The following is a 21,303-nucleotide window of genomic DNA, read 5'->3' as shown; positions in this document are numbered from 1 at the left end:
TAACGATGACTTTAAATTGCATTTACCTATCCAAAGAAGTATACATGTAATTTCTGCAATACTTTCAGGGCTCAAGTGGCTCCTCTTATAGAACAAGTAAACAGTGTCAGCAATTTTACCGAATAAAGTGAAGATTATAAAAATCTGGCCAAACTCGATTTTGAAAAAAAAATCAGAATAGAAGCCATAAAAGCTATTGTACTGGACCTTTCAAAAAATGTACACACAGTCAATATCACCACGGATGATGTTTATTACTGGAAGCAGTTGAACTTCCACTCCTTCAACAAGTGAATCGATATTTTGAACGTATAGTGAAATCCTTACGAAGAAGACAAGTGATAAAGTATATTCAATGCTCAATCATTAAGTTTCGGATACAGTTCAACAACTTGACAATTTTTGTGAAATTTTTTATATAAAACCGATGATTGGATTGAGTCAAAGATGTGTTCCCCTTGCGAGGTCATTCCTACATAGAATACGATAAGAACATGTACTTCAACAACCAAAATGTCAATGTTGAACTGCTTTAGATGTTGAGAGAAGTAATAAGATATAGCAGAACTACACCATCATCATTACGAGTTATTAACTGCAAACAAACTTTATTCAAATTTCACAAAACCTTATTGTTACTTTAACGTTATCAAAATATTTTTAATATTTTAATGAAAATAATGTTGAATTAAAAACGTTTTGATTTAAATGGCGTCTTTTTCGTAGGTTTAAAAATTAATTGTGGTTTTGGATATAACAGAGTTATTGGATAGACAATAAGGAGCTTAAAATATTTCGTGCTATAATGCTATAACAGTTAGATGTTGCCTTTATAACAACACTAAGAATGATAATCGAGAATCAGGGTGTTATTTAACATTTTTCTGATGTATATTTAATAACATAAACTGACCTTGTTGTTGGTAGTCGAAATTCGATATCTAGTCATTTATATTATTTCTTTCACACCCAGATCTAATAACGTGCAAATCTTTCAATTCATAGTATAAATAATAATATGATTTATATTCTTCCTTTCTTCAGTTGAGTGTTTAAGTTTCTTCGCTTTCTTCTTTACTCCATCAGTTTCTATTCAATAATTATTTTCTAAATATTCCACATTTTCTTCTTCTTTACTTACCGCTACAAATACTGATAATTGCATATCGATTTATTTACTGTTTGTCCTTAAGAATATGAATAGGTATTTGATTATCAGCTTTAACCATTAAAATTCTTAGCGAATTATAAAGAACAAATTTGAAATTCAATTTATCACAATCCGGTATATTAAACCTTCATTAAATTTACTTTGAAATGTTTGCTATTCTGTAATGATATCACAATTCGATTTTTAGATATGACTTTAAATTTTTATTTTTAAATTTATAACAACCAACCAAACATGCAGACTTGGGTTAAAAAATCATAGCAGGAATCCTTACAGAAAATAAGATATTATTGATGATATATCAAATTTTTGATGATTTTGAAAACTAAATTCTGATATAAATACTTTTAGTCACATCATATCGAGATTAACAATTATTATTAATATATTCTGTCCATAGATGGACGTTTTGCTTGCTTTGCGAAAAGGTGAGTATAGGCCAGTAAAGATATAGATTTTTCTTTTTAATCACTTTTGATAAAAATTCTAAAACTTTTCTTAAACTAGTCGCTTTTATAATAACTTTAATAAGTGTCAAAATATCGCTTTACCGCAAACGTTAATTAATCATCTAGAATTTACTCACAAAGTAATTGAAACGAGCTAATAGATAATTAGCGGATATCCATATTATTCTACTAATCAGTTTTGAAATGTTTTAATCGTCGACTTTATCATCCTTTTTATAATTATTTCTAACCATATTGTTTAATGATATTTTAGACATATCGATGATAATTTTTGGATGAACCTGATACAACTAATAACAAAATGCAAAATTATTAAAACTTCTATTATATTAGAATACTCTATTACTATGCTAGAACTTAGATATTGCTTTGTCATCCTCCATTAAATTAGATATATAAATTAAAGTTCAAAATTACATATAATTTTTTATGAATCAACACATTTTTTATAAAATATTTACACTTTATCCTCGAAATTTATAATACAGTATTGTCCATGAAAAAACGTGGCACATCATGAAGAATTTATACAAATCATCTTCGGACTTAATATCAAAAATTTCCATTCGATGCCAATAACTTGATATATTGTCTACTAAGGTTCGTAAGCTGAGGGATACCGCCGTTGTGGTACTATGATTACTAACATTTTGAATGGTTGTTTCCGTAACTACATCGGTAGTACTTCCAGAAATATATTCGTAGCACTTATTGAACACTTCATTACACGATTCGGGTGTCAACAATTTTATCAGTTGCAAACTTACGCGATGAACTAAACGGGACATAATGTTTACATTTCTTCAGCTTACTTTCTTTCAGTTTTCATTTCACAGTACACTACTGAAAGCTGTAATGCGAGTTATATTCCATTTGTTTCTCGATGACTTTTAATGTTAAATGTCAAATCAGATTTAGATTGTCAACTATAATTTGTTTTTTATTTAAATCAATTGTCATTGCCAAATTTTTATAAAAAAACGGTCTGTACCACCCTAGATACCATGTTCTATGACCACGCTTTATAATATTTTCCACCAAATAATAAGTAAGGTTGTGTATATTCTAAACGAAGTTGTCACTGATTGTCACTTTAAAGACGAAGCCACTAATCTCTCGTCACTTGGCTAATATCTACGTTTTGAAATTAAAACTCGTGAGCAATATATTAAGATAACATAATTAAGTGCTATAATTAAAATTTGAATATTGTTTAAAAATCAGAATTACTGGAAGAATCTGAGTCTTCCGCTAGTTGGATGATGACAGGAGGTAAATCAGTTATTAATGAATTTCCCATTAATGTTGTCCAATCTTTTTTAATTAGTTCTTCACAGTGGCGAACACTATTGGCCCACATCTCCGGAGTGTAATGAGTAATGACCAAGAGCTTTTTGCCAAGTCTCCTTGACACGACAGATCTTTTTCTCCGAGCTGGACTGAACATGTTTATTGTAATAAGTTTTTAAGAACGCCCAACATAGTTCAATGGGATTATATTGGCAATTGTATGGAGGAAGGCGAAGAACAGTATGGCCATGTTCTCGTATTATTTTGTCAATTTCAAAGGATTTTTCAATTTGAGGCTTGTAATAACGGATTATTTCCCATAACGATTTTTTATTTAAGGTTGGTTCAAACTGTATATTATGTTCAGTTAACCATTTTTTCATATCATTTTTTTTGTGCAGAAACTTGGAGCTTTCTCGATTTGTTTTGAGTGATGTATAATGGAGCATTATCCATTACTACCGCACACTTCGCACCCAAATTATTTAATGCTGGAAGTAATTGATTTTTCACCCATTCCATAAAAATAATTGACGTCATATTTTTATGATAATCTCTGTGCTCCGTGTTGTCACTGAGCAAGAGATCGCAATTTGGCAAAAACCCTGACGAAGTGCCTGCGTGCAAGATTGTAAATCTTTTTCCTTCGCCTTCTGCTCTTTGCGGAATACCGAATCTTTCATTTTCATTTACCCATTGATAAACTTGGGTGCCATTTTCGTAAATCCAAGTTTCGTCAAGAAAAACAAAAGTATACTCTCCGGATTCTAGGTATTGCAAGTATGTCTTTAAAAATGTAATTCTTTTTGAAACTATATGTGGTTGTTCAATTAACACTTTTCTATTGCTAATCTTTTTATATCTATATCCCACAGATTTTATAATTTTATGTAATTTTGATCTACCATTAGTAAAATCACATTCTTTTCTTGCAAAATTAAGTAAATCATTAAGATTAAAATACTGTTTCTTTTCATGCAATTTTTGTATTTGTCTTCCTAACTCTTCTTTAATAAAATATAAATTATTATCCGTTTTGTAGTTCATTTTACAACGTCCTTATGTTTTTGGTTTTTTTACAGTTTGATTTTTTTTGTAGGTTTGAATAATTTTAAAAACCGTCGTGCTGTGAACCTAATACAATTATGTTGAATATAAATTTAATTTTAAAACTCAAGTGCAATACACATACATCAAAAATACGTGAAGCTTTATCACATATATATTTTAAATTCGTATTTGGTGTCTCCGTCTGTACTTCTTCACAATACCTAATTATAGAGTTTTTTTCGCGTTTAGACAGTTGGCATCCCGTTCCACCCTTTCTTAACATTTTTATGGTAGATTTAGCAGCAAAAAAATTATATGAAAATTGTTTTTTAATCAATCTTAACAAATTTGATAGACAGTGGTGGCACACAATTAAAGTAAAAGTCACGACATGCGCTTTTACTTTCAATACCAACTTGACGACACTTTGACAATTGATTTAAATAAAAAACAGATTATAGTTTGATTTATAACCAATAAAATTATTTTTTGTTGTGATGATATAATAATATAACAAGGATTAACTGAGAAAAAAAACAACACGATGATGCACTTAATAATGTCGGCATTAAAGTTGGAATGGTTCCCTGGCATTGTCTTTAGCCTTGTCGTTGCCATTGTCCCGTGCTACAGTTTGTTGTCTGCAGGAATCCCACTTGGCGACTTTCGCAGTTGTTAGTATGTATCGAGGCCAGGTCAGTCTATCTGCAAAACGGAACGACACGGGCATTGGCAATTTGACAGAGATGTTCCAAGCAGGTAGATACACAGCACCATGAGAGAAGAAGTCTCTCTCGAAGTTGTCCGGGTTTTCTCTCGCTAAATCTCCAGGATTCCTTCTGTCTCCTCCTTCCTCCTTGTACACGTCTTCCGCGTATAAGTCGGGCGACGCGGATCGGCGGAGCCGCAGTACCACGATGGGGCCACGGAGTGCGTGTGCGCAATGATTATACAAATTCCGGGGATTGAACCTGGCCCCAGTCACGCTCAGGGAGTGTGCGGACAGCGTCCATCTAGCCCCCCAACTCGCCGCTATCCTCCCGTGTTACGAAAATCTAAAAGCCGCCGCCTTAACGCGGTTCTCAGCCCATCGAAAACGCCGCCCCCGGCACCGTCCGGGAGCCCGATCATCCCACGAATGAGTATGCCAACGGTAAATAATCCTTTGGCATTTTACACCTGGCAATTTGAATGCGCCGGCGATGTGTGACAGTGAGAAGGGGGCCCGAGAGTGAGAGACCATTGTGAGAACGCGCAGTGCCCCTCGATGACCACGCACTCAGATATGTCCCTAACGCCACAGAGTCGCCGACATGTTCGCGATGACAGAGTATTTCGGCGAGTTTGCCCTGGCCAGGTAACTAATATTCCCCATTTTCATGTTCTTGTCGGCATCTTATCGCCATGCGTTTTTGGAACTTAATTTTAGTCCTATGAGCCAAGGACAAACTTCGATGTCAAGGTTATATTTAACACATCATAATCTACGAAATCATGCATTGTTATCTTCATGTATCATCTTTAATTTTGTTTTCGTATTGATTTAAATAGATTGTATTTAGATCATTTTTTGATTGAATCATCATTTTATTCAAATCACAAACAATCTTGGACCATATCCAATAAACATCATTTCTAAGGCAATATATATCCTGGCCAGGTTTTATTGTTAAATTAATAATTAAACAACAACTTGCCTATCATCTTCTTATTAAATTTCGGGAAATTATTATTATGTTTTTAGATGATAAAACTTGACAATTTCAAGCATCTCCATATATTTAGGTATACTTACAGAATAAGTTATTATAACGGATTAATTTTATTTTATTACTAGTGAACACGAAATTTATGGATGTTTACAACAATATTTACATCCAATAATACAATTGATTACTCATCATAAAGTTAAATTCATCTCAAAGAATAAGATTTAGATACTGAAATATATGTGCTGTTAAAGATTACAACTTCAACAAGTACATTTCATTATTCTACTTTAATTGTCTCGTAAATCGTTTATTTCTTTTTCGACTACTTTAAACGAAATTATTCTGATCTTTAACTACGCTTACGAAGTTTCTCATTTTTTATTAATTCACTATATCTGGCAACAATTTCTAAAATCTCTTCTTCTCACTCATCATTTTTCTGAGAAGTCCAATTAAATATTAATTTTCTTCAATTTACTTATGACATAGCTACAAACGTTACTAAAGTCGCTGTAGTTTATGAACTCTTGTAAAGTACAATTTTGTAATATTTGGAAGTAGTCATAAATAATTCATTTCCATATTACGTCATCGTAAATTTGCTGCAAATTCTAGTATGACACCATCCCTAATTTATATTTTTATTTTAAATACAAAATTTATTACATAATTTAACACTGTATCACTTTTAAACTAATTTAAAATTAGAAATATTATAGCGAAGTTGACGTTTTGTTATGCTTGTTGTAATATAAGTATTAATTCTTGCTATAATAATACTGCTATGTGTTATCGACGATTTAACAAGTAGCTTCCACTCTACACAGCTTTTTTAAAACTTTTGGTTAGCATCGTAAATAGGTCAATAAAATTATTGCAACAAAACAGATTTAGGTTATGATATTTTTTTCTTTTATTGATGGCAAAATTGAATGTTGAATAATCTGTTTATTTGTGTTTAGAATAGTTGTTTTCTTTGGTAAGATTATGGATGAATTTGTATTACCTGAAAATCGAAGAGTAATTAATTTAAGCAAAACTGAAGTTGTGATAATTTATGATTGTTGAAATGAATCAAAGGATATTGGGTTTAAGTGTGTTTTTACTATGGAGTATTACACTTATAAAATTATTATTGTAATCATTCTCGATATCCAAGTTGAATTTAACGTATATATTATTCGTGAAAGCAAAAGCCTTTTCTTCGTTACGCTTTATGTTTTTAAATACATTAAAATGTACTTAGTGTAATATATTTTAGTATTAAAAGAAAAAATTGATACAAATTTTGTTTGATGATTTTTTCTTTAAAATAGGTTCTTTTTAAATAATAAGTGCAGATTCCAACATTATACGTTCCGCATGGATTTCTTACATTTATCTTTCAAACAGCGCTTTTCTACAATGTCGCAATATTATGCCCCATTGCTGATGTGCTTGATTAAATTGAAATTAGAGTATTCGGAATTGATCGATAAACACACTATTTTTATTTTCTTCCTTATTTTAAGCCATATACAATTCCACTTGATCTACTCCTCCGATATTCATGTTATACTCTGTAATTGATACAGGCTGAGGAGTAGTAAAAATAGCATACAGATCAAACTAAAACTAGAACTAACACTAGACCTAGAACTATAAACTATTGGATTAAGACATGTGACTTTTGCAAAAGTGTTTGACGTTTCAGATGCCATGGTGCACCCCTCTTCAAAAACAAGTTCGAAGTCAAGTTCGGCAACGCTTGCGCCCTTGATTTTAGCATTTGTATATACTAAACTTACAATGAGAATATATTCGGTAAAGACAAGATACCAAGAACATAGACTTTCTTCTTATGGTTCAACTTCAAACTATAAAGAAGTTTCGTGGTCACTATATTCGTTTGTTCCATCGTTCAACTCGTCATCATTTTCACAAGGCAATTCAGCATTAGAAATAACGCCGTAAAAAGTTTCGGCTAAATTTGCAAGCTGCTATATGTTGGGATATTTATCAAAACATGCACGGAATGCCGGAAACCGTTTGGTTTTTTTATATTAGAAGGCATGAAATGTTGACAATTTTTCGTTTAATTTATTTTTATTATTGTAGTTATTTGTACAATTAACTACGATTGACAATCCTTTAGTTTACGAGCTTTCATTTGCCAAAAATAACAAAGAGAAGAACAAATAAATGAAATAATCAAAACGAAAATGGCCCAATAATTGAAACACAAATAGTTCCGGCATTTCGTGCATGTTTTGATAAATTTCCGAATATAAGGGAAACTATAATAAATAGGTGTAGGAATGTTTGTAGATGATTTGCAGAGAATTAAATTCTCTTTCTGGTGGGCTAATAATATATGGGGCGTTCCATTTAAAATTTTCGAATTTCTTGCAATTGAATGTGAAAAAACGGTAATTCAATTTTTTACCACCCTTGTAATATTTAATAGTATCTGAAGAGTAATTGTGCCAATTTAGAGGTTTTTTGAATGAACGTTAGATGAGAAATGGAGTTTTAAAATTGAACAAGTAAAAAAAAACTTAAAATCAAAATAACTCGAAAACTAAACACGCTAGGTACCAATAACTTTTATTTTAGAGGTACTAATCTAAGAAGCGTTGAGGAAGAATACTTCTACATTCTGAATTTCATAGACGTGGTACTAAAACTAAATAAAGTTCTAATGCACCACTTGCGCGGAATAGCCTATATAATAATGTACGTAAAGAGCTCAGTTATCAGAGTGATAACACCTGTTTTGTTAATTTTACTTATACTAAGATAGATGATACAATAAAAAGAATATAAGAGATATAAAAAGAATGATCTTTTACAATAATAATAAATTGGCTACTGCAAATTACAAATTCAGTTTTATTGTTGATGATGAGAGTTGAGTCTCATTTCTTCAGTAAAATTAAACGAGTTAGACATTACTAGTTTTAGATATTAATGACATAAAATGCTGGGGGGCTAAAAAGGGTTGTGAAACTTGTAACGAATTTGTAACATTACTATACTTTTAGAGGTAACAAAAGTGTTTGTAAGTGTTGCACTTTTACTGGTTAGTAAAAAAATCTTGTATTAAACGTATTTAGTATTTTATTTTTATTTAGTATTTAGTATATTTATTTACATGTTTCGCCTGTCCTGGCAGGCATCTTCAGAATAAAGAGTAGGGTATAAGTTGAAAATAAAATTTTTGAACAACGGAAATCTTCATGTCAATCTTCAACCTTCATGAAAATGTCTTCATTAAGACATTTTCGACACGTTATCAAGACCGATTATAAAAATTGTTTTATCGCCAAAAGCTACCCATTTGTGATTTTAAACAGAATTTTACCGTTAATTCAGGTTATAATAGTTTCCGTTGTTTAAAAATTTTATTTTCAACTTATACCTTACTCTTTATTGTATTATATTTCATACAAGTTTTTTTTACTAACTAGTAAAAGTGCAACCCTTACAAAAACTTTTGTTACCTCTAAAATTAAAGAACTGGTTAAAGAAATTGACGACAATATCAACTTCGACTACATTACTATACTTGTTTCGTGAAGTGTAATAAGTTGATCTATAGGTTTCGATTTGTTAAACATCTTAAATATTACGTTGCACACCTTTGTGCTGATGATGTGTAGTTTAGTTATTCTTTTCGGGTGACAAATGTCAAAATAATAGTATCGTTCACATTAGACATAAACCATAAGTATTGCAATAACATTTTCAGATATTGTAAAAACATTGAAATTGTTTTGGTATTAACATAATCAGAAAACCCATTTAAATGATATAAAAATTAACACTATCACTTAAAAACTTAAATGATATCCGTAAATTTTCTTATCGGGATACTACATTTATTATATTCTAATCCGACTTGACATTTCTTAACTTTATACTTATTCATTTCTTTATCATCTCAACAATATATTAAGTTTAACTTATAAACTAAAAATTCTAATTCCAGTCCATTTTGTGGTTGTGAAACTTGTAACAAATTTTTAACATTACTATACTTTTAGAGGTAACAAAAGTGTTTGTAAGTGTTGCACTTTTACTGGTTAGTAAAAAATCTTGTATTAAATATATTTAGTAGGGTATAAGTTGAAAATAAAATTTTTGAACTACGGAAACCTTCATGTCAATCTTCAACCTTCATGAAAATGTCTTCATTAAGACATTTTATCAATTAACCGATTATAAAGATTGTTTTATCTCCAAAAGCTATCCATTTGTGATTTTAAACAGAATTTTACCGTTAATTCAAGATTATAATAGTTTCCGTTGTTTAAAAATTCTATTTTCAACTTATTCTTTATTCTGAAAATGCCTGCCAGAATAGGCGAAACATGTAAATAAAGAGACGTATTATATTTCATGCAAGATTTTTTTACTAACTAGTAAAAGTGCAACAGGTATCATCTCAACAATATATTAAGTTTAACTTATAAACTAACAATTCTAATTCCAGTCCATTTTGTTTGAATTTGAAGGTTAAAGGAAGCAAATTAAAACAGGATGAGATATATTTTGAAGCAAAGGAACTCAAAGGTTATGAAACACTATGAACTATATGAGCAGCATGTTCGTTGTGCTATTTTATGAGTGTAATTTTTTAAATTTGATATTTATTGTTCATTGTTTGTAGCAATTTAGTAATTTATTATAATTAAAATCATAATTGTTATAAATCAACTGTTTATCTAAAGCTGAATTTGATGTAGATAGGTGTTCTTTACTTTTGGTGTTCATCCTACGGCTAATTTCACCTATATAGACTGCTTCACAGGTATCGCTTTCAATCTGTTATACATCGCTCTCTTCAAGTTTATCTATTTGGCGTTTGCTATTAGTTAGGACATTTTGTGTATAATAAACTGGTTGAATATAAGTCGTAAATTGTTATATCTGTACCATATTGTCAAATTTCAGTTTTTAGAGAACAATGATGTTGTCAGCGTTTAAGTATCAATGTACTATGAAAAATGTTTTTCATATTATGTTGGTAATATAGTCAATAATGAACCAAAAAGTATGAAAACGCATCTAGAGTCGCACGCATCTAACTTCATAGTATACAACTCTATCTGTCTTTGCTATGTTATGCTAGCTCGTATCTAGAATTATATACCTCCTTCTTAGTATGTGTGAGAATTATTATACTATTCGAACCATTACATATATTAAATTATTATTGTTATTACTGGTTTATTTTTCTGTGAAGTAATTTATTATTTTTATTGGTAGAGAAATAAAACTAATGTTATTGTTACAATTCCTGAAAAATTATGATATTGAAAAAATTTTTCCTGAAATATTCACGTGTGCATCTAACGGGAGCAAGTAAAAAACACCTACTGAGTTAATGAAATGATTTTCTTTGCATGAATGGAAAGTCATTCTCAACTAATTTGTGATTAACATCCATTGTAAATTCAGTGTCAACATTTGCCTACAAATTAGAAATATCAAAGAAAAATCGGATGTTATTAAAATTCAAATATTTGATTTAGTTTATGATTAATAAACTGTCAATTGTCTTTACAATTGTTTATATTGTTTGAACGACAAATTAGAGGGGATATGGTCCCTTAAAAACCCAGTGAAAATTAATCAAAACTGATCAAAACAAAATTTTTGAAGGTTGATGCACTAAATTTATTTAATTTTTGAAATATAAATGTTGGTTTTTATTTTTTCCTCCCTTCCACATCAACTTACTTTCAACGTCACTTGGGGGAGATAAATATAATCTCAAACAAATTTTATTCTTGTGAAGTAAGTTTCAAGATAAATTTGCTTTATTGATTGATTGACAGATTTGAGTTTAATACCGAAAATACTACGGAAAAATATTTTTTACAGAAAAGACATAGAAATTTGGATACTACATTTTTGGTGGTGACAAGTCCCTTTCGATGTCTACCACACTGTATCTAGGAGATAACAATCACTTTATAATATGAGAAACATCAAAATATGTTCTAAAGCACTTTATTTAAATCTGGATGTTCTGTTTCTTTTGTGTTGTTCTAATTATTCTTCCAGTATATGCACATACAGCATATGTGGTTGTTTAACCGGTTTCTATATTTGATAGAATCGTGGAAGGTTCGACTACCTTTCTCTACCACTGTAGTACTTATTGTACTACATTTATTTATATATTTTCGACAATTTTTGGGAGTTTCAGATGAGGATTGAGGCACCATCAATCATCAACTGGAGATGTCGTATAAAAATGTCAAATGCCTATCAAACAGAGATAGTGTTTTTTTATTTTATTTTTCCTTCTAGAGAATACGCCATCTTTACATTGCGGTAATGATGTTATTGTCTGACATATCATTGAATTATATTACAATACATTACACCAATAAATGCAAGCTCATTTCATTTATTACGGTTGTTGCATAGAGTGTTGCACCTGTATTTTTGAGGAATCAAAAATATTCTTAATTACCTCTCAATATTTCTCTACTATCCGTGCCAAAACTCAAGGCCTCAAACAAACTTTGCTAGATTTTTTTTATCGAGCGGTGCGAAGATATCGATCTCTAAAGTAAGGGGCCTTGACTTTTGGCACCGATAGTAGTTAGAGATTATACATAATATGTATTGGCTTGGCACCTTGTAATTTTTTAAAACAGCGAGTTTACGAAACATATCCTTCTCGATACTACGGAAACTTAATCATATTTTCGTCCTTCGTTTCGCTATATAACCCTATAGCCCACGGTTACAATTTTATTGAACACTGCCAAAAGAATACACAAATTGTAAGAGTTCCGGGTATTTTTTGCGTAACGTCTTTTGTATACTCTCATCCATTTGGGTACAGTTCGATGCACAATTGTCAGTTACTAGCTATTACTTTGGCTACATTATCAATGTTGTTTCACGTTGTCCAATCATTGTTCATCACGTTGTTTCAATATATTATAATTTGTCTCTGTCATTGTGTTTAAAACTCTTTCAACGTCGTATATGCTGCTATTTCTTTAATCTTTACCAATGTTTGGATGACCACATAACTTTTTTAACATTTTCAAATTTATGTTTTTCTACACATATTTTTATAGATTTTATTAAACACTTCTACTTCTTCGTGCCTTAACAGTTTCTTTTATTACATCCTTAATCTCTTCCAGTGTAATGCTCACTCCACTTTTATACCTCTTTCCAAATATTGTGGTTGTGTCGATGGATCTTTTTAAAATAAACACTTATTTGCCTTTTCACCATCTACGCTTTTTTTAACGTGTCGAATATCTTTGTTTTTGCCTTATTCAATTAGAAAAATGTTTTTGGCATGTCCGTCCATCCTTCTCTGTGGATTTCATTTTCATTCTCATTTCGATTATAGTTTTCTTTTCTTCGCTTTCCTTCATTGATTTCTTCAATAACTAAAAGTTCTTTAGGTGACATCTTTATGTTATCATCAGCAACGTCAAGTCAATGATAGTTCGAACACTTGTCATCCAATACTACAATCAGATTTAGATCCGAAATGGGTTGGGCATTGTATACATCTATTAACTCCATCGGCGGACTTGTAATCTTTCCACTAGAAGCAACCACCCGGTATAAAGTGTCGACCACAGTATATTTGAGAAAGCAATGTCCTTGTCATCTGTTTTTATTAAGGTATGCTTCTCCAGCTCAAGTAACTCAGGTCCACTATCCCCGTACTAGGCCCCTGCAGGGATTTCATCACCTTTCAGATGTACCCAATCCAACTCAACATCCATATCATCTTTTCAGTAACAGCACACATCACCTAACTTGCTAACTGGGTTCCTTTAAAAATTTTGAAGTAGGTGACTAAATTTACAAAAGCAGGATATAACACGATGAAAATCCGGTGTATTTTGAATCATGTTAAGTGGCTATGTTATTTGTAATACTGAATTCGAACATTGTTCGAATTTTCTAAGCACAACACGTGGTGTGTAAACTTAACTCTTATAAAATATGGGGTTACTAGAGGCCCAAGCGTTATTTAAAAATTTTTTGAATTAAAATTTCATTACATAAGATTCTGAAAAACAATGGACTTTTCCCAAGATATATTTTTTTAGATTATATTTATATTAAATACTATTTTTAAATAATGAAGTTATCTGAAACAGTTTTAGAGTCACTGTTTTGTAGTAAAACTTGTAAATTTGTAATAACTATTATCATGTCTCCGCATGAAATGGGGTTGAATAATTTGATATTATAAGGGTTAAATAATCACAAAGTATTATTTGGTCATTATATTTTGAACTATGCCATTTAAAAATTCATGAATTCAACAGTTCATTTTTGTGCGAAACTCCATGCAAAACTTCGTATGGATTTCTTTTTATTTCAACGTGATGATTTGAATTACCCATGCATAGCTTGCTTAGTTCGTTTAACAGGGTTTGAAAATGTCATGGTGCTCCATGTCTGATGCTAATTTCATTCCGAATAAAAATTGACTCTTTTATCATATCGTTGAAATCATCCTATGAATTTGTGAAAATTATTTTATTTCAGAGTTTGTCCTGTTTGAATTAGTTCATCAAAAGATATTGAAACGATTAACATAACTATATCGTAATAAGTTTCATTGAATTTTGGGTCGGTATAAGAATTTAAGAAAGGGTTTTACTAAAAACTCGATCACATGTATAATCTAAATCCTTCGCAACTAACATTCTGGTTCTTGTTACTTTTGCAATTTAACTATAACTTTTATAAGAAAAATTCAAAAAATTCTATTAGAAATACAAATAAAAGCACTGGATGTCCCAAATAGATTAAAACGTTATTTATCCCTGATTTCATGTTGACAGTAGAACATTTACACTAATGCACTTTCGCTGTTCTTGAGTTAATTCTCTTATTTACTCTTGTTTTGTATACTTTATATTACCTGTGCGTGATTAAAAGATACAGTTTTCAAAAACGTAAAAGGGCTACATTAATAATTTAATACGTCGTTCGTGATAAGACGTATATGATAATCTATTTATATCCTAAACGGATGTAACTATAAAGTAGTGTTTAGAGTTGTAGAGAGTCTGAAGTGCTTACCGAATTCACCAGTTTAACACGCCGCAATCGCGAGTTTACAGTGAGAGGCCGTGAACCTGATATTAAACAAACCGCCCGCTTCTACAGCACACGCCCATATTAATTGAACCTGTCTAATCATGTCTAATTTAATATATGACTCTAATTATGGCTTCCTGATGCTTAATTGCTTCTATTCATGGGTGTGTACATTAGCTCTATCTGAGATGTATTATCCGAGATATTTGTTAACGTCATTTTTGTAAATATACCTATTTATAAATACTTTTCAATATTTGTTAATATACTCGCAATAACTCCATTGTTATTTATATTGCTTTATGAATAATAATGTCCATAATCTCATTTTTGATTTGACAAGCATTTCTTTCAATGCAAATTTTTTGGTTGTTTTCCTCTAAAAACTTTACTAATGGGAACCCTGTTTTTACTTGCAAATGCAATCCATATCGGTGAGTCTGGAATTAATGCGCAGCATTTAATGGCGGGAATATCCTTCCTCTACCGTGGTGTTCTCGGCACAGGATAATTGCATTTACGCAGTTAATTAGTGAGATGATGAAGGCAATCGTGCTAACGACAAGTTGTGAACCATCATTTTCAAAATGGTCCCTTGTGATTTCAGTCAAATGTAACGTAATACCGTTATATAATGTAATATAGCCGTTTCCTTTTACACATTTATAACAAGAAGTTGAATAACAATATGGAGTATTGATAACAAAGTAGATTTCTGTTTCAATACTTTACTTTAGAGATTTTCTTATGTGTTATTATTTTCATGCAAGAAATTATGATTATATCACAATACAGTAAAACCTCGATATAACGGATTAATACGGGGAATGTTTCTAGTTCTAGGTCGAGTGTTAGTTATGCTTTTAGTTCATAAAAATCTGATTGTTATATCAATAACAATCTAGCACTAAATAACCAGTAAAACTATAACTAACACTATCCGTAGAACTAGAAAGTTTCGGGTTTAGCCGTATGTCTTCTAGTTATATGTTACTCTAGTGTTAGTTCAAAGCAAAATATACAACAATCTAACGCTGAATAATAACTAAAACAAGAAGTAACATTTGCATTAAAACTAACAATGGACCAGAACTAGAAAAATTCGGGTTTAGCCGTCTTAAGAGACTAAGACTTCTTAGTTTTGGAATAGAGCAACTTGGGGAATAAACCGAGTTGGTTTCTATCTATGAGCGCTAACATATATGCCTGGTTTTCATTAGTAGAATTAGTGGTAGAGTAAGTAGCGTACTTTTAAGCCGATCTAACTTTACACTACTTAGTGTGGTAGAGTACTTGTTTTCAATTAAATTGAAAATAGTCTGGTACACAATAGAGATGGGCACTATCGAATAATTCGATCGTTGCCAAGTATTCGAATAATTTGATATCAAGAAATTTATTCGAATGTTTGAGTAACTATCATATATTTGTTGATTTCTAAAACAAATTACCACGCAAAGGGATAGCTTAAATAAAAATATCGAAAGCTCACTCATTAATCCATACGACAAGAATCATTATTCATTGTATGACTACAGGTGTAAGTATCTACTATAAAATATTTATTTGAAATATCAGTAAGTAGGTACAGGGTGGAGCAGAATAGAAGGGCGTTTTTAAAATCAGAATAACTCAGGTGTTGTTTAATTGGCAAAAAGTTTATTTATGAAAAAGAAAAGTTTAGATGTTACCATTCAACAATAAAAAAGTGAAATTATGTTTTGAAGATAATGTCAGGCATATAACGTCGGTTTTTGTGCCGTTCGGGTCACGGCACATCACCGAAACGGGAGATTACTTGTCCAGGGAAAACGCGACGCACAACTTCCATTGAGGCTAATGTATGTGCTGTGGCACCATCTTGTTGGAACCAAGCATTTTTTGTGTTAATTCTCCGTCGACGCAATTCTGGGATCAAAAAGTTTTCTAACATGAAAAGATATCGCTAGGAGGTTACAGTTACAGCAGCTCCTTGTGCATCTTCGAAAAAATAAGGTCAAATCAATCTAACACGGTTTACAGCACACCAAAGGATGACTTCCTCGATATTGCCCAAATGAGCCTCATCGGTCATCATTATTACTGGTTTATCAGCAAAAATCATTTTCATTTTTTCAGCGGACTGCTGGCGTTGTGTAAAATCTCCTTCTTTTAGTTGCTGGATAACCATAAGCTTATAGGGGTGAAAGCGAAGGTCTTGGTGTTAAATTCTGCGAAGTGTTCGACTACTCATTCGGAGTGCGGCAGCCCGTTTTAGAACAGAGCGCTGTGGTCTTACAATTATCGCTTATCGCTCCTTACATTTCGAGGACGACCATGAGGCTTTTCAATCATTGTTGATGCCGTTGTTCTAAAATTCTGTGCCCATCTGTTGATTGTGTCACGTTTCGGAACTGAACCGTTACGACCAATATTGAAGCGTTGGCGAAAACGCCTCTGCACGACAATAACAGACACGCCCGATTTTAGATATACCTCAACTGCCAACGCACGATGCTCTCTTGTCCAGATAACCATTGTGACTTACAAACGGATGACGTTAGTCGTGACACCTTAGCTAATTATTTAATTAATCAATTTAATTTATTTTCAGAACTTATTTCAATAAGTTCACTTTTTCCTTGTTAAATGGTAACATCTAAACTGTACTTTTTTTATATACAGGGTGTCACACAAAAAACGCCCCAAGTTGTAGCTCTGTCATTTACATTCCGATTTTCATGAGCGGGGTATCAAATGAAATGGTTTCATGAATACTATGATTCATGTTACAAATAAATTTTTTCCAAGGCCATCTTCAATTTTAAGCGATTATTAACTTTTGCTTTACAAATTGCTCTATATATTTTTCTTTACGTCATTGGATAGAAATTGTTTTTTTGAATCCACTGATGTACAATACAACCATTTTGAATATAATTTTAGCAGAGAAAAGACACCTGTATATAGAGGTTGCCACACAAGAACGCCGCAAGCTATAACTCTGTCATTTACCTTCCAATTTTCATGACCCAGCTATCAAATGAAATGGTTTGATGAATACTATGATTCATGCTACAAATAAACTTTTTCCAACGCCATCTTCAATTTCAAGCGATTAACAACTTTTGATTTTCAAATTGCTCGGTATGTTTTTCTTCACGTTATTGGATAGAGATTTTTTTCTGAACCCATTGAAGTACAATAGATTAACATTAATTGTAATTTTAGCTGAGAAAAACAATTAAAACATTCTCCGAACATTGTCTCTAGTGTGCCATAGAAAAAAATAACGGGCAAAACTGATAACAGTCATTAAATGTTATTTCAATGTCCGAAGCAGTTGTAAATGATACTTATAAGTTGTTTTTTTTTTTATTTTTTCCCATGGCACACTACAGTATACCACAAGTGACTTTAAGAGAATGTTCGGAAACTATTTTAATGTTTTTCTCTACTACAATTATAATTAATGTTGATGTATTGTACATTCATGGATTCAGAAAAAAAATCTCTATCCAATAATGTGAAGAAAAACTTATAAAACTTAAAAACTTCATAACGAGAAATTTGAAAATCAAAAGTTGATAATCGCTTTAAATTGAAGATGGCGTTGGAAAAAGTTTATTTGTAGCATGAATCACAGTATTCAGCAAACCTTTTCATTTGATACCTCGCTCATGAAAATCGGAATGTAAATGACAGAATTACAGCTTGCGGCATTCTTGTGTGACAACCTGTATCTACAGGTGTCTTTTCTCTGCTAAACTTACATTCAAAATGGATGTATTGTACATCAATGGATTCAGAAGAACAATCTCTATCCAATGACGTGAAGAAAAATATACGCAGCAATTTGAAAAACAAAAGTTAATAATCGCTTAAAATTGAAGATGGCGTTGGAAAAAATTATTTGTAGCATGAATCATAGTATTTATAAACCATTTCATTTGATACCTAGGTCATGACAATCGGAATGTAAATAACAGAGTTACAGCTTGGGGCGTTTTATGTGTGACACCCTGTATATAAACTTTTTTTCAATTAAACAACAGCCTGTATACAGAGTGTTTCGGTGACTTGGGGAACAAATTATAACACATTTTTCTAAATATCTTAAACACTATTTGTAGTAAAGCGCTGAAATTTGGTACAGTATGTCACGTAAAATTGTTAGGCAATTTATGAGTTGGATCGGTCCGCGGGAACAATGCTATACAGCTGTACCTAAAATTTGTTTGCTCAGAACTTTTTTATTCTATCATAACCCTGCATTTATTTTTGCAGTTTCTAATAGTAAATTTAGTTATAATATTGATAAAAATCACTTGTTGCAATCAATTGTTGCATACATAATAGTTATGACGGCTCAGTTCGATTTTCACTTGTCATTGCCAATTCAGATTATTTTATTATTTTTTTTAGTGTTATTGAATTCGGAGCCTAAAATTTTAGCATTTAATACGAAAACGGTGGTTTTTATCAATATTCTCTAAGAGTGATAAAAGTTTCTAAACTAAATTTACTATTAGAAACTGCGAAAATAAATGTAGGGTTATGATAGACTAAACAAGTTCTGAGCAAACAAATTTTAGGAACAGCTGTATAGCATTGTTCCCGCTGACCGATCCAACTCAAAAATAGCTTAATGATTTTACGTGATTTTAGTTTACACTGTACCAAATTTCAACGCTTTACCATAAATAGTGTTTAAGATATTTAGAAAAATATGTTAAAATTTCTTAACTTTGATGGCAATTTGAGGACTTTTACTAATTTTTTTTTACATGAATCGTCATCACTTTTGCTCTAGTATATGTGGTCCCCGAGTCATCGAAACACCCTGTATACACGTGTTGTACAACATTTTAAACATAGTATTTATGTCTAGAATACTATTAAAAACAAATTGTTTGAACGAATGAAATTATTCGAATAAATCATTCGATAGTTCGAATCATTCATTTACTAATCATTCGATAGTCAAATTCATTCGATGGTGCCCATCACTAGACAGAAGGTAATAGTAAACTGTGATAAGCTTGAAATGTCGAGAATGAACCCTGGTCTTTGTTTAGCCTGAAGAAAAGTTGTACGAAAAGTACTAGTATGTGCGGCTGATCTTTTGCTTGAAGAAGTAACTGTAGCTGTTAAGGAAGAACAAAATAGAACCAAGAAAAAATGGTGCAGAAACATTCATATTCATCGTACAATTCTACTAATTTAATAGTTTCTGCCTCAGACCACTTTATATTTACACAAACACGCTAAATACTCCAATGACACAAAGTTTTCTATGCTCAACTAGCTCAATGCTGTTTTCATTAGGGTAGTGGCGGTAAAGTAGAGTGGATAGCTGTGGTGAAAGCTGTACTACAACCAACTGCTCTACTCTACCACTAATTCTAGTAATGAAAACCCAACATTATATTTAAATATACCGATGTATTAAATAGATAATATTAATAGTATGACTTAAAAATATTTTGTCCGTTTTATCCGAAATCCGTTCTAACGAGGTCCGTTTTATCGAAGTTTTACTATATGTAGAAATCATGAAATTCGCATAACTACGCCAGCTATCGGTAAACGACGAAGCTACCAAGTTCGGAAGCTTGCCGAGAGAGCGCGCAAATGGCTTCAGAATCTACTGAAAATGCATTCGGATCGATTTATAACCACCGGTTAGATTCAACAACAATGTTATGCTCTGTACTAATAATAGTATCGGAGCCGGTATTAGTAGGTTGCGCGGGATGTGAAAATACGACCAATAGGTCCAGTATCATAAATTGCATATTTACACAGTACAGCTGAAAATCTCTCAATTTGTTATTGCGTACCATGTAAACGCGCACTCACACGTGTTTAATCGCCGCCGAGTAAACAAATCATCTGTCGGTGTATTTATTCTAGTAAATGTATTTTTTATTCATTTAAACATTAGCAGAAATTAAAATATGTAGTATTTTAAATTGTGTAACAACAATAATTATAAAGGAAATTTTTTTTTTAATCATTATTCTTAAGCAAATTAAAAAAATCCTATAATCTTTCTTATTATTTTAATTAATATTCCTTAATTAGAGCATGTTAGATAAAAAAATTCAGTAATTTACTACGCACGAAAATTATTAGACTCATTAGACACAGCTTAACTTTAATCCCCCACCTAACTTCCTCAACTTATAAGCGTACGTGGTAAAAATATGCATCGCTAAACCACGTAACCAGCACATAACCTCTTTTATAACACGCCTCATCAGAAACTTTTTATACCGTAATAGTCGCGCGTAAACTCTAATCTACCGCCGGATATATATAGCCTGGCAATAGGTACTTAGCACGCTTAACTCTTTGCTGTCTCAAAAATGTTAAAGGAAATGATGGGTTTTAATAAAAAGGTCCGCCATCAGCACGGGAGCGTAACCATGGCTGCCAGGTTTCGCAAACTCTAGAATGGGATCATTGAAATCCTGGCACGTGATGCTGCATTGCGGAACCGGCGTTTGCTCCTCCCGCACGCCCTCCACCATTTCACTCT

The 21,303-nt window shown here is 31.7% G+C and overlaps 1 protein-coding gene across 8 annotated transcripts in view; it reads left to right on the top strand.

The window, feature by feature from the left end:
* Window positions 1-21,303, top strand: part of LOC111429421 (Potassium voltage-gated channel protein Shaker) — a 411,559-nt gene that overhangs the window by 213,163 nt on the left and 177,093 nt on the right. Inside the window, exon 1 of one of the 8 annotated variants that reach the window (XM_023065342.2) lies at window positions 4,953-5,338. The exons of the other annotated variants lie outside the window; for them this stretch is intronic. Coding sequence (XP_022921110.1) covers window positions 5,295-5,338 — 44 coding nt within the window. The 5' untranslated portion in view covers window positions 4,953-5,294. Of the gene's footprint in view, window positions 1-4,952; window positions 5,339-21,303 lie in introns of those variants that run through there. 8 annotated transcript variants of the gene reach the window in all.

Source organism: Onthophagus taurus, chromosome 1, assembly GCF_036711975.1.
Source record: "Onthophagus taurus isolate NC chromosome 1, IU_Otau_3.0, whole genome shotgun sequence".
NCBI lineage: Eukaryota > Metazoa > Arthropoda > Insecta > Coleoptera > Scarabaeidae > Onthophagus > Onthophagus taurus.
Note: the sequence above shows the minus strand (reverse complement) of the source record. Positions and strands in the feature narration are given on the sequence as shown.